Here is a 13345-nt window from a genome sequence, read left to right on the forward strand (position 1 = left end):
CTCTCTCTCTCTCTCTCTCTCTCTTCCGCCAGTCGTAATATTGCCGATTCGCGATAAACGGATGTTTGTTGTTATCAAGAGTATCGTTTTCCCGGGTAAACTCATTTCCGGTTCTAGAAAAAGAAAAACCTTCAGCGGCATCGAGTGAAATAGTTGTAAACCTATTGACGTTGTAGACGCGGTTCGAATTAATGCGAATAGAGGAAGAAAGGAAGGTAAATATTTGGATGAGCAAATAACAACGAAAACATATTCATTACTTTGTTCGTATTTGTATTTTTCGTGTTTCGCTGAATCGCGCAGAATCGCTCGCCAAAGAAAAGGTCACTTTGCGATTTTCGAATCGTGTGAATTCTCGTCACAACGGTCGTGTAGAAAGTGGTTGTTTAATTTCAGTACGTCTCCGACATCGCTGAATCGCGTTTCGTTAGCGCGCAATCTGAGGTGCTTCAGGAGAAAAAAGAATAAGGTAAATGGCGATATGTCGCGAAATAATATCACAGTTGAATAGCATGCACGAGCGAAGACGAGGTACTATGCTACTTTTACATAATTTAGAGCACGTTCCACGGCGCAGACGCGAATAGATAATCTGGACACTGGCGAATTTCCCAGTGCTCCATTTACCGCACGCGAGAAATATGCACGATACACGCGCGCCAACAGTCCTCCAACGTGACAGACGCCGGATAATAAATGTGTCGGGGTCTCGGAGATGCGATCAAGGAAATCGTGTTTCCTTTTATTTATTTTTTTTTTTAAATTAAATCAAAGGTCGACTTTAAGAAAATCCCGCGCGCTTCGACGACTAGATTAATTTCACAGTTAACATCAATTTCACAGTTAACGCGTGGGAAGACCGTAAAGAAGATTCTTGAAGATTCCCGAGACTTTCTAAACTAAGCTATAGATGCGTACATTATAGCAGAAAATTGCTACAGGCACGCATCTCGCGAATTCTCTAATCTTTCCTTCTCAATTAAAATAGACAAATGATGCAAGAGACACAGGTAATCCCGGAGGTAAACCGAAAAAAAAACCTTATATTAGCGAAAATAAAAATCGGAGTAGAAGTCAAATGTATGATATGACACACAGAAAAATTTGTACAATAAGTGAATTGGTCAATTACAGTAAAGATTGTAAGGCCATAACGTGGGCCATAATGGGCTGTCTACAATGAGAGTAATATTATGTAGTAAGCCGTTAAGCCGTAATCACACTAGCGATTGCGCGATCATTGAATTAGCAATTGGCGATTACTTCTCAATCGAGGTAGTCATCGATTGCTTTGCTTTAAACTTATTGAAAATCATTAATCACAATTGCGCAATCGCTAATGTGATTAAGCTTAAGCTATTGGCTAATCATAGTCGATTATTCTTCTCACATTCGACTATACTTGTTCGATTTCTTATATCTTACTATATCATGTTACTCTCATTGTAGACGGCCTTAAACAATAGCAAATCCAATATATTAATTTTCTTATTGCTTGAGTTTTTTTTTGTGTCTTATAAGCTTAAGGGGAAAGTGATAGAAGCATAAATGAAGTTTTTAGGTATTCATAGCTGATTCTTATATTTACTTATCTTATATTTATTCTTATATTTACTTATCTAAGTAAGTAGGCTTTCTACAATAAGCCATTACCTAAGCTATAACTTTTAAGCCATAAGAAATTGACTAATCATAGTAGATTATTCCTCTCATATTTGACTGTGGCTAGTCAAATTTCTTACGACTTAAAACTTAAAGCTTAAAACTTGTTATAGAGTGTGCAACTGACTTAAGATGTCATAAGCCAATCAGAAGGATCGTATTAGCATCTTAAAAAATTACCTAAGACAGTTTTAAAATAAAAGGGACTAAATATAACGGTCTAATATACGGTCTAAGCCCCAGTTTTACAACTCACGGTTAACTTCTAACCGAGGTTCAACTTATATCTCATCTTTTTCCAATCCTAGAATTGAAAAGAGATAATGAACGTGAGATTGGGCCTAAGAGGCAAAAATTGAGGCAAAACGTACAAAAAACATTTCTTATTGTTTCTTCGTATCGTTATCTCAATTTTCGCTTTTTAGAAATTCTCATATACATTTCTACTCTCCCCTTACACTCGTTTTGTTCCAGTTTATATTTTCGCCAGGATGTCCTTGAAAACTGCCACATCGCGATGCGACGATATCGAGCGGTCAAGCAGCCTGCTTCGCATAATGACGATAATTCGACGTTGCTCGTGTAGAGTGTACACAGTGGCCACTCGGCGGCGAGCGACGCGACGCGCGGATTCACGGCTTGGTGAATGCGAATACCGGCCGTGTTTCCGACAGAGGATAGAGGATAGAGTAATCGTCATCGTCGCTCACTCGCTCGCTACGCGTCTGGCGGTCGCGGCAACGACGATGACGGCGGCGGCGGCGGCGGTGGCGGCATGCGGCAGGTGTAACCGGGGATCGCGAAGCGAATCCGAAACATTTTATTGTCGTACACGCCATGCCGCGTCAACCGCGACGCGATCACGGCCTGTCGTTTAGTCGCTATCGATCCTCCGACGCTTCGCGAGCTCAACGCGCCGCGCACCGCGCGATTGTTTTACTTTTCTCGTCCTCGCTTCTTCTTCTCTCCCTCTCGTCCGTTTTACGCAGCGAAAAAACGAAACTCGGCACAGCGCCGAGCGTTCAGCGTGTTGCCCGTGGGGAGATCCGCGACCTGGTCAGTGGTCACTGGTCAGTGCCGCGCAGCGAGAGATGCCAATGACACAGAGTACGTTTCTTCCTCTTCAGAATATCGTGTGGTAACTTGTTGCGAGTTTCGTCAATGAGAAACAGTAACGCGACTGGACAGGATAGAACAAGTGGCTGCCTCCTCACATATGGCGATCTCGTCAAGAAAGATCTCAATGGGTTCTATTGAAATTAATTACGATTTTACGGCGCGTGCTTATAAATGCACACTGTGTCTTTATATGCACGGAGACGAGCCTGGCAGTCGGCAGTCTCTCTATCCATCGGACGGCTGTCGATTTTATTTCAACTCGTGACAATCGCGTGGATACGTGAAGAATGTTAACAAATAACGACAAACAACTTTTGCGATAACTTATCTCTATGAAGATTATACAATTCCGATTTATTTTATTTACGTGCAGTTTAAAGTATAATAGTCGGTCAGGTGTGTAAGATTTTGCCATGTTCTCAATTATTAACTGCGTAATGATGAAACTATAATGTTCAGTGTGTATTGTTGACATTGACACCGATAACGCGGTTCAACACTCTATCTTATGTAACGTCCGATAAGTGAAGTCGCTAATGTACGAAGACGCAATCCTCTGCCAAGATTCTGGAAATAGACACAATTTCGAGCTTACCCGTCCAGCAGGTAGACAAATGGTGTTTTTCAGCAAGAGACAATGTAAGACAATAGTCATTTCATCTTTCTTAAAATTAGCAAACAAGGATATAATGATTTATTGTGTTACATTGAGTTTATTCTTTTTTTTATCTGATCTTACACAATTCATCTTTTCCTTTTTTTTCTCTTCAATGTGAAAAAAAGAGGAAAGATAAATTGTGCAAAATATTCAGCTAAGAACAGATTGAATGTATTCTCTGACATGACAAGAAGTTTTTTTTTCAATTTTAAATTGTTTTTCCATTTAATGACACAAGTCAACACAAGTTTTATTCTGTCTTTGTTACTCATTGAATGTCAAAAAAGATATAATAATGTTTTATATCATCAACTTGTTACATAATGTCCGTTTCTATCAATGTAATTTAATTATAATCTCGGTTTAACTAACAGTTCATCTTTTTCTAGCTCTTAGAATCAGAAAAGGATGAGGAGCAAATTGAGCCGATACTAAAGTAAATCTACATTGATAAAAACAAATATATATGGAAAGCACTCTTTGTATTCATTTTGATTCTTATATTTCAGACTCTTAAGTGCAGTCTTAAGATTTCATGAACCAATCAGAGAGTCATATTAGCATCTTCATATTGATTCTGTGAATCTGTAGTCGGAAGTTTTGATCGATGAAGTTGGTCAATCAGTGTTAGTCATACAAATTGGTTATTGGTCAACTTCAGATAACACTTAGGACTACCGACTCATTATAGAATCAGCATAAGACATTATTTAAGACAGTCTTGAAATAAAAAACGGACTCTGAATACCGATATGTCTCTTGCTAGAAAGCACTGAAATTTAAAACGGAAAAAAAGGAAGCTATCACAATGCTAGTCGCGTCGTGGTAACTTCTAATCTTTGTTGGATCACGGATTCATGAACAGGACTCGGCGGTCGATCGTAAACGCGTGCCACGGACGCGGGAATGTATTCCATTGGAATTATAATCAATTGCCATGGTACTCCGCGCCGGCAACTACGCCGTCGATAAATAACCAGTGTTACAAGTCACGCTGCCGCGCACATTATCTTAATTGCGTGACATACAAGTCGATAATTGCGGCATGAGAAATTCCATAATAAAATACGGTCTTAAGTTTCTACCTGAATAGAAATATGTGATACCGTATACATAGGGTATTATTTTCTCCCCGATTTCGCCTCTAGACAAGAAAGGAGAAAAGAAATATTTTATATCATTCGACTTTTAGTCGCTGTAAACTTGACGAGTGGTGTAAAAATTAGATTGCCTTGTAATTCATCCAAGAGGTGCGGACGCACTAGGCTGCACTTGGCACATCATGATATTAAAGATGGGCGGTTTTCCTCGTCTTTTTTTTTCGTCTCGAAAAGTAACAAACCATGACTGTTGAACACGCGTCGGCACAAATTGGCTCGAATTAAACTTCGCGGATAAACTCGTGCGAGATTTAGTCTTTTGCCACTTCATTTTGCATACCGGGCATGGCCAGCGTCTCGGCATGCAAATTTTATACACAATTTTTTAATTCGCGGCTTACACACGCTCTCCTTTTCCTCGTTGCTCTACCACTACGCTGACTCGCCGCTTTTTTTTTCCGCCTTAGCATTTTATTGTCGTGACAACACGTCGTCGTCTCATGTTGCGGCGCCCGCATATATTATACTTAAACACACCAGCGCGCGAAACATCAAGAAAATGGATATTTCGATAACGAAGAATAAAATCTAAGGATGTGAAAGGCGGGAAACAGGTGTGACCGTGATGATTGCTGACCCATTACGTTGCCGCTCTGCGTAGCTTCTGTTGATTCTAACGAAATGTATGTACAACGCGGATCATTCCAGTGATATTGCTGCAACATTGCCAACGTTCCAACAATGTTGCAGCAAACTTCTGTACTGTATGGATGGACTTATCAACTGCAATTGCTTTTATACATTCAAATACATGCTACATCAATAGCATTATTTTAATGAAAAATAAATTAATTAATTCACACCCACGCACAATAATACTGTTAATGCTGTTGATGTGCCTAACATTTTTTCAATGTAGGCAATTTACTTATATTTGATTTGTACTCTTTGATATACCGCTATTTTTATTTTAATTTATAACTTTAAGATTATAGATAATACAGTCTGACTAATTTTGTCAAAATTCTACGAGAGAGAAAGATATAAATACTTTCTCCCTGTATATATGTATGTTATTTCTAATTCTTACTTTATAATCTTAATTAAAGTTATAGGTTAAAGTAAAAATAGTTTTGTAACTCCAAGAATAAATCAAAGCTATAAGAGCGAGTGCAATTAACTCCATTGATAAGAACATTCCAATTGTTTGCAAATTATATCTTATCGCTGTATAAATGTATTATTTATGTATTTATAACTACGGAGATTCTTACAGGCAATTTACTTACATTTAAAGTCATAGAGTGAAACAGTATAAATTAAAATAAGATTGTAATATATACAAGGTAGAAGTATATCTTTCCTTCTCATAGAATTTTGATACAATCGCTCATGGCCGGATTCCGTTAGAGTATCTAGTGATGTAAACGCGAGATGAAGAGAACGTCACGCTCGTGCGTAAGCTCGAACGAAGGATATGTCATGATATTAAAAAAAAATACGTACTTCCGCTGCATTGTTTACACTTTGGCGCCTCTAGATAAATTAGCCTGATTACCTTAGATAAATTGGACAGATTATTTGACGCCGCTGCGTGATGAGCAGAACTATTATCACTGTCATTTATATCCGTTTTTTTTCTCTTTCTAACGACACGATCGATTACGAAAATTTTAATACGCACGATTCGGCGATAGGAAAAGAGAAGATCCGCCAATAATTCACGGTCGGGAGCCCGACTCGTGTAGCGGTTCGCAGTAACCTAGTTCTCAGTCTCGTCCACATGCTCAGCGTTCTATCGTCGGTGAACTCACGCACGCACTCGTCGATTACGTGCTGTCCCGTTTCTCGGAACGGGGAGAGCTATCGACGATATCTGCTATTATTCGTAGACACGCTAGCACAGTTTTGCCTCGTTCTGATAGTACACTTTGAATCGAGGGGAAGAAAAAAAAATAATTTCGATGCTGAGTTATTGGACATTTAAGTGGCGACATTAATATATCTCGCGCCTCTCCGAGGAAAGAAAACGAGCTTGGTAATTAGTCTCATAATTATCTCATGTTCATCGTCGCTTAGCGTTACATGTATCCGTTATGTAGCGAAAAGAAGGCACCGTACAAAATCGCGCAGTTATCCGCGTTTATGAGGAAAAGATACGAAAACAAGAGAGACATACGCTGTTACGAACTAAAATTAAATTAATCAACTATCAGAGATATTTCTGATTCATTTCCACGAGGAGTTATTATTTGGAGGTAGACTAAGGGCAATGGACTTCACTTCGCATCAAATTGAACCTGGCTTTGAAAAAAAGAAAAAAAAAATATATATATAATTACTACTCTAGTAATTAAACAGTAATTAATTGTAACTAGGGAGAAATTCATTTTTTTTTATCATTTCTACCATGATGATCTTTGCGTGACTCAAGAAATTGCGCGCTCATACCTCGTTTATTGTTCTCTTGTTCGCAGAACGTAGGGGAGAGTCGGATACCTGTTCCACGAGCAGCGCGACCATCGTTCTTCCCGAAATCAAGAGTACTCGAGGCATCGAGACTCCTGACGGGAAGTCGCCGATCAACTATCTTCTCGGGATGTTTTCAATTTAACAGCGAGGACGAATCCCCCACTCCGCGGGAATTTACGGGATTCGCAACGTCTTCGCCCACCATCAAAAGTAATTCACGTTCACATTTATAATTAATTAAATACATAGATATGATCTGATGTAGTGTTAACGCAAGCTCGTGTTTCAGCTGATTCGGCGATAGACATACACGATCAGACATACACGATCTCACCTGCATGGGACATCGACAAGAATGATGTGCAACAATTGGTACATCTCAGCGAGGAAAAAAGCAGTTTATTCAGGTATGGATATCATACACACTTTTTAAATGCGATTCTATTATGGGACTCACGAATGTTTCATGTTATACGTTGTTTCGTTGATGAACAGGCTACTTGAAGAATCTCAGCTGAGCATGATCGAGGATGTCGGTGATACCTGTCTCGTAGAATCGACTCTGAGCAGTTACAATGATGCGAGTGCAGCTCCGCATTATTTGATGCTGAACAAACAGAACTCCTTCGAACACGATGAGAGTCTCGGTATATTGACGCCAGACCAGATGACAGATTTCACGGTGGCGTTGGAATGCTCCAGGACACCATCCTGCGAGAATCTCACTGGATCGGCTGGCTCGAAATTGGCGTTAACCCGAGCGTCCGCTTCGACGAGACCATTAGTCGACGTGGAACCCGCGGAAGAGGGCTGTACCGAGAGAACACCATCGCCGGAAGAACTACCACTCGACCCTAAACCCGTGGAGCCGATCAGAGGTAACACTGTGCCGGTAAGTTTCGTCACATCAGTCACAAGCATCACTAGTCTGGAAGCGGGCTATCAAGGAGACGGTGAGAATTCGAGACCAGCCAGCCGTGGTGCGGATCCACCATCTGTGGCAGTGCCACCGGTCAATCTTCCTGCGCCTTGCCGACAAGATCCAATGACTGATTCGGATTTCTTTACCGAGAGTGACGCGGATGCACACGAGGAAATTGTGCGGGGCGACAGGAAGGCACAAGTAATCGATGGCACGCTATTCTGTGCGCCGGGCGAACGTGTATGCCCTAGTTTCACCGGAGAAGAAATGGATTCAAGCGGAATTTACTCGGACTTGGACAAGCTACAGGCACCTGGTGAGCAAGCGCCGGAAGAGAATGATGACCATACTCCTGATACCGGAGATACTGAACTCTCCCAAAGGAGTCAGCCCTCGCCTATTGTGGTGAACGTTATCATGGATTACTTACAGGTAACGTGAAGGCGAGGTTTAAAATTATTGTAATTATAAGAAAAGAATTTTAAAAAAATTTGTATGTGTGTGTATGTATGTGTATATAGAGTCCCGCGAAGGCGTCAGATGAAACAAGCAACATGAATGACACAACGACCTCTATTGAAGTCACAGCGATTGAAAAAGTTGAGAAGAATGAAAACATCAGGCCCAAAGCACAAAACAAAGCCGATACGATGCCTTTAAAAAAATATAAAATGCCAAAGAGAAACGTTGTCTCAAAGATCAAGGCAATGATCGAATCATCTTCGAAAGACGATGCAGAAAAGGAAGCGAGACGTTCTCAAAGATCCGCCAGAAAGGGTGGTCGCTGGGACGCTGTGATGAATAAGATAGAGGCTGGTAAAAATGAGCAGAGAACAAGATCAGTTAGAAAAGAAGTAAAATCAAGAGTATTGCAGAATCTCACTTTATCACCTTCTACGAGACCAGCGTCGAAGAAAGCAGGCGATGCAAACAATAATAATAATAAGGATAAACGGTGAGTCCAACTGAAACTCTAAATAAAAACTCCATATAATAAATATTATACAATATAGATTTTATTTTTATTAATAAGCGAAATATTTTTAGGTATTAATAATTTTGTCAATCCATCCCAAATATTATATAATTGTTGAGCAGTGATAAAATAGCATTTTTTTTCTGTATCACGAATTATATTGGAAATATTTTTGTCTCAGGAGGATGCGTGGTTGGCAAGAAATGAAATCACCGACGCAGGAAACAGCCAGGAGTTCTGTTCGTAGTTCCATGAGTGACCTCAGTAGTGGCCCAAGTAAGGATATATCAAGTAAGTAGCATCGATATCTATATTTGAAGAATTTGCAATATGCTAGGTGATATATATATAGTAGACGTGATCAAAATTATATTATATTTATTGAATGAATTTTTAAACATAAATTAATATGCGAGATACGTAAGGTTTTCTCAATGTGACTTATTATTAGTACAAGCTCTTTATTTGCATTCGGGAAAGTAGATACAAATGTTGTCTTGTATGAACTTTATGAACATATTTCTGGTTATTGTGAATAATATTAATAATACTAATCTCTTTTCAATAATAAAAGCGATCTTAAAGTCAGTCAAAACGAATTAGAAATTAATAAAGCCGATTTTATCTCACATTGAAGATATAGTAAATAAATTAATATAATAATATGATCTCACGTTCGTACAAATTCGGAAAGCGGAATTGTTCCAATTTGTAAGGGTCAATGTTTTACCCCGACAAGAAGAATATGCGCGAACAGAAGAGATCTCCAGATCCTTTACGTGCCGCTTACCTACCGGAGAGAAAGGCGAGGTCTCTTTATCGACCCGAGAGTAAAAGCTCGAGTCATCGAGGATGCCGAGGAACTTTATTGCCCCTTTTGTCGGCGCCAATGGGGAAGACGTTATTTTGCTTCCACTGTAGAGTAAGAGGAAACTGCGTCGAGCCGGCGCGCATCGCGCAGCTTCGCCGCAGTCGCATCCAACTACTATCCGGTCGGCAGTCCTCGGTGGCTCTCGTGCTAGGTCGTACAGTGTAGTGTACACGTGTACATATATAGACGGACATGTACGTACATGTATGTGTATCTTCCAATGCATTAGCCGTCTATCGTCGTCCTTCTCCCGCGAGACGCGCACCGATCGTTCCTCGCTCTCACACGCTTAAAATCGGGTCACCAGATAGTGCGTGACGGTGCGTAAGCAGCGTAAGGAATCCATACACAGGGAAAGGAGAGACAGAAAAAGAGAAAGAGAGAGAAAGAGAGAGAGTAAGAAGGGACAGCCGCTAACAGCCTATATCTCGTTAGCGAACGAGTTACCGGAGTGCGCTCGGTACATCCAGGCGGTGGCCCGGATTGAATTGACTCTCATTCTCTCGTTTGGACACCTTCTCGTGGTGATACCTTCGATCAGACTGTGATTTCGTTCCAGTCGCGTTTGTTCTTCGACGACGCGATTGTGTGCGAGGATAAGAGTGTTTCCAAAGCCTCGCCTCTTGCCTGACCTATTTCCCCCTTGCGTTCCTTTAGCTCTTCTCTCTGCTTGCGCGCGCGCGCGCGCGAGCACGTGCGTGCGAATTATACGTGTGAAAGCCTTACATATCATCCGTTTTATGAATTTCTGTTATTTTATTCCTCCTAAACTCGATCAATCATTTCTCACGGTGACGATTCGACTTATCCACTACCTGTCGCATTGGAATTGACGTCTCCATTACACAGCTGATTATTTATGTGATCATATCGCGTTGGTCCCAGCGTAAACGATAAAACGTGAGGTGCCCGTGCAAGGTGCAATCTGCACTGGTGCATTCACCTGCGCCCAGATCCACGATATCTGCCTTAACGGCACCACGTCGACTAGTCGACAACTGCACAGGTCAACGCCATTCAGCGGCGTTATTTCCGGCTACCTCGTACCCTTTCGTCGTGCTTTCTTTGCACCTTCGTGATTCGCGATGCATCGTCGTGCACCTCCGTCGCTCGGTGAGGATGCCTGCCACCCTTCTTCGACCGTTTTCCCATCCCCACTCTCATCAGCGGCGGCAGCAGCAGCGGCAGGTGTACCCGACCAAGCGACGACCACGTGCGTTGCCAAGGTCGACGACTGTCGGTACGCGACTACCGGTCCCTCGATCCGCCTGGTGTGGCCTTACGCAATCGCCGTCGGAATCGGCAGCCGCTGAACCGACGCGCGAAGGATTCTTAACGAAGGGAAGAAAATCGTAGATCGAACATCAGAGTCGCGAGTTGTTCGTGATCTCTTGTACGCTGGAGGCATTCGCTGAGGTATGCTTGCGAAGTAGGGCACGCATAGATCGACGCATGATCGCCGTGTGACATAACGGAGCCACGCATACGATCTTCGCCGATCGGTGTCGGGTGTCCGGAACGAGATAACGCTCGACGTGGGATACACGATACGAGACCAGATACAACATAATAGCGGCGGCTGTCTCGCGTGCCGAAAGAGAACGGCAGTGTCGCGATCGATCGGCGCCAGCGGCGGCGGCGGCGACGGCGGCGGCGGTGGTGGCGGCGGCGGCACTCTGAAAGGCGGAAGATATACCTGTTGTATACCGTTGTTTATGCTGATGAACAACGTCGACGGCATACACACGTATGATTGTGATTCTCACGCTCGGCTCATGAGTTACGACGATGAAGGTAGTGCGCGCAGGGCCAGTTGCGCCGCCATCGACGGGGATCACGGACGACCTCACTTATGGATTGTAATGGATAGATGGTGAACGGAGGGAACTGACGAGATGGGCCAACAAGGATCGAAGGACAGGACCGTCCCAATGAGGACGAACTTCGCCCGAGACTCGGCGAAGATGCGTCTCGGCAGCTTCAAACGAGGTAGAAGGGGTTGGATTTGGTATAACGGTGATCTTTCCGGTGTGTATCATGCGCGGTAAAATCGGCTCTATCGGCGACCACCTGCTGCTTTCTACAACCAGTTTAATCGCTTATGATCTCCCGTTTTCCCCTGCGGATAATATTAATCTCTTCTCTCTGAGATTCCGCGCATTTTCACTTCGCATAATAGGTCTGTTTTTTGTAGCCGTAGAAAATACATTTTTAGAACTTAAAGTGAGATAGATGTACGCTTGATATTTGGCGAAAGTGAGAAAGAAAGTTCCAATACAATCTGATGCAGGAATAAAAAACAGACCTTATGTTTCACGTCGCGAATGTTCTCATCATTTATTTTCAGAGAGATCACCGACGTCCGTGAACCCGCCTCGGAGGTTCGTCTCGAACGGCCACGTCAATCACCATCAGGTTCGCGTCAACAGTTTTGACGCGAAGAAAAACTGCATCGATGTGGCGACGGTGGAACTCGGTAAATATATACATTATACGCTCGCCAGTCCTGTCATTCTAGATTATTAACTACGCCGTGTAACGCGCGTATACATGCGCTTCGGTATGATAATCAGGAGAAGGGTGGGCAGAATGCGCGGCGAGGAACGAGAGCACCGTCGCGTATTTCCGGTTGGGGCACCGCTGCCGTGACGAGCGATGATGAAAGAAGAGAAAGAGAAAGAACGTCTCTCCGGGACTTGACTACGTTTACCTGTTTACGATTCATGAAACAATACGAGTCGATAAGTAATACACATCTTTGAATACTTTCAAAAAATTAGGACCATTTTCCTGCTATTCGATAAATAGGAAGGCGCTTGCAATCATCGTTACGGTCATGTTAACAAAGTCTACTCGTGGCTTTTCACCTTACTACTTTCCCCCCAAGGCACAGCGAAGACCAGGAGAAATCCTCTGACAGGTCTGCCGCTTGATGCGATGAATATTCACGCCGACTGAACGTTTCAGGGTCATCATTTCGCAGATTAGATTTTAAGGGCGATTTCGAATAAATTTAATCAGTGATTAATTTATTAAATAATCTGTATTAATTTAATAACTGTTTTATTTGGACAGATTACTGATTTTTTTTACGTATGAATTTTTTTTACGTATGTATATAAATAAATAATAATTGTTTGTGTTTGTACACTATTTTGTTATTATTGAAGGATTGTTTGATTTAACAAATATAAAAAAATTACACTAAAAGAAAAAAATGATAGTTAATTATTATAATTTAATTATAATTTATATAATCATTTTCATGCCAACTGTATATTTTTTGTAGAACTATAATTATTATTATTATTATTAACATTATTAACAGCAGTAATAATTATAAAAATGGAGCTTCTAATCATAATTATTTTGTTATAGTCATGTCATAAATATCAAGCACTTACAATGTAGATTGGGGGCAACGAATTATATAGTTAGAAATTTTGTAGCAAGCGATTTCCCTGAATGAATTAATTAATACTGATTAATCGTAATTTTGTCAAAATCACTCTTAATAATTAAATCATTTGCGTTATGTTAATTATAACATTAATAACAATCTAAT

The 13345-nt window shown here is 41.4% G+C and overlaps 1 protein-coding gene across 1 annotated transcript in view; it reads left to right on the forward strand.

Annotated features, from left to right (window-relative positions):
- LOC108691005 overlaps positions 1 to 13345 on the forward strand; it is a 21986-nt gene that overhangs the window by 812 nt on the left and 7829 nt on the right. Inside the window, exons 2-7 of the mRNA XM_018198604.1 lie at positions 7017 to 7221; positions 7301 to 7418; positions 7507 to 8365; positions 8455 to 8888; positions 9091 to 9200; positions 12128 to 12256. Of these exons, the coding sequence (XP_018054093.1) occupies positions 7017 to 7221; positions 7301 to 7418; positions 7507 to 8365; positions 8455 to 8888; positions 9091 to 9200; positions 12128 to 12256 (1855 nt within the window). The remainder of the gene's footprint in view (positions 1 to 7016; positions 7222 to 7300; positions 7419 to 7506; positions 8366 to 8454; positions 8889 to 9090; positions 9201 to 12127; positions 12257 to 13345) is intronic.

Source organism: Atta colombica, unplaced genomic scaffold, assembly GCF_001594045.1.
Source record: "Atta colombica isolate Treedump-2 unplaced genomic scaffold, Acol1.0 scaffold38, whole genome shotgun sequence".
NCBI classification, from domain to species: Eukaryota; Metazoa; Arthropoda; class Insecta; order Hymenoptera; family Formicidae; genus Atta; species Atta colombica.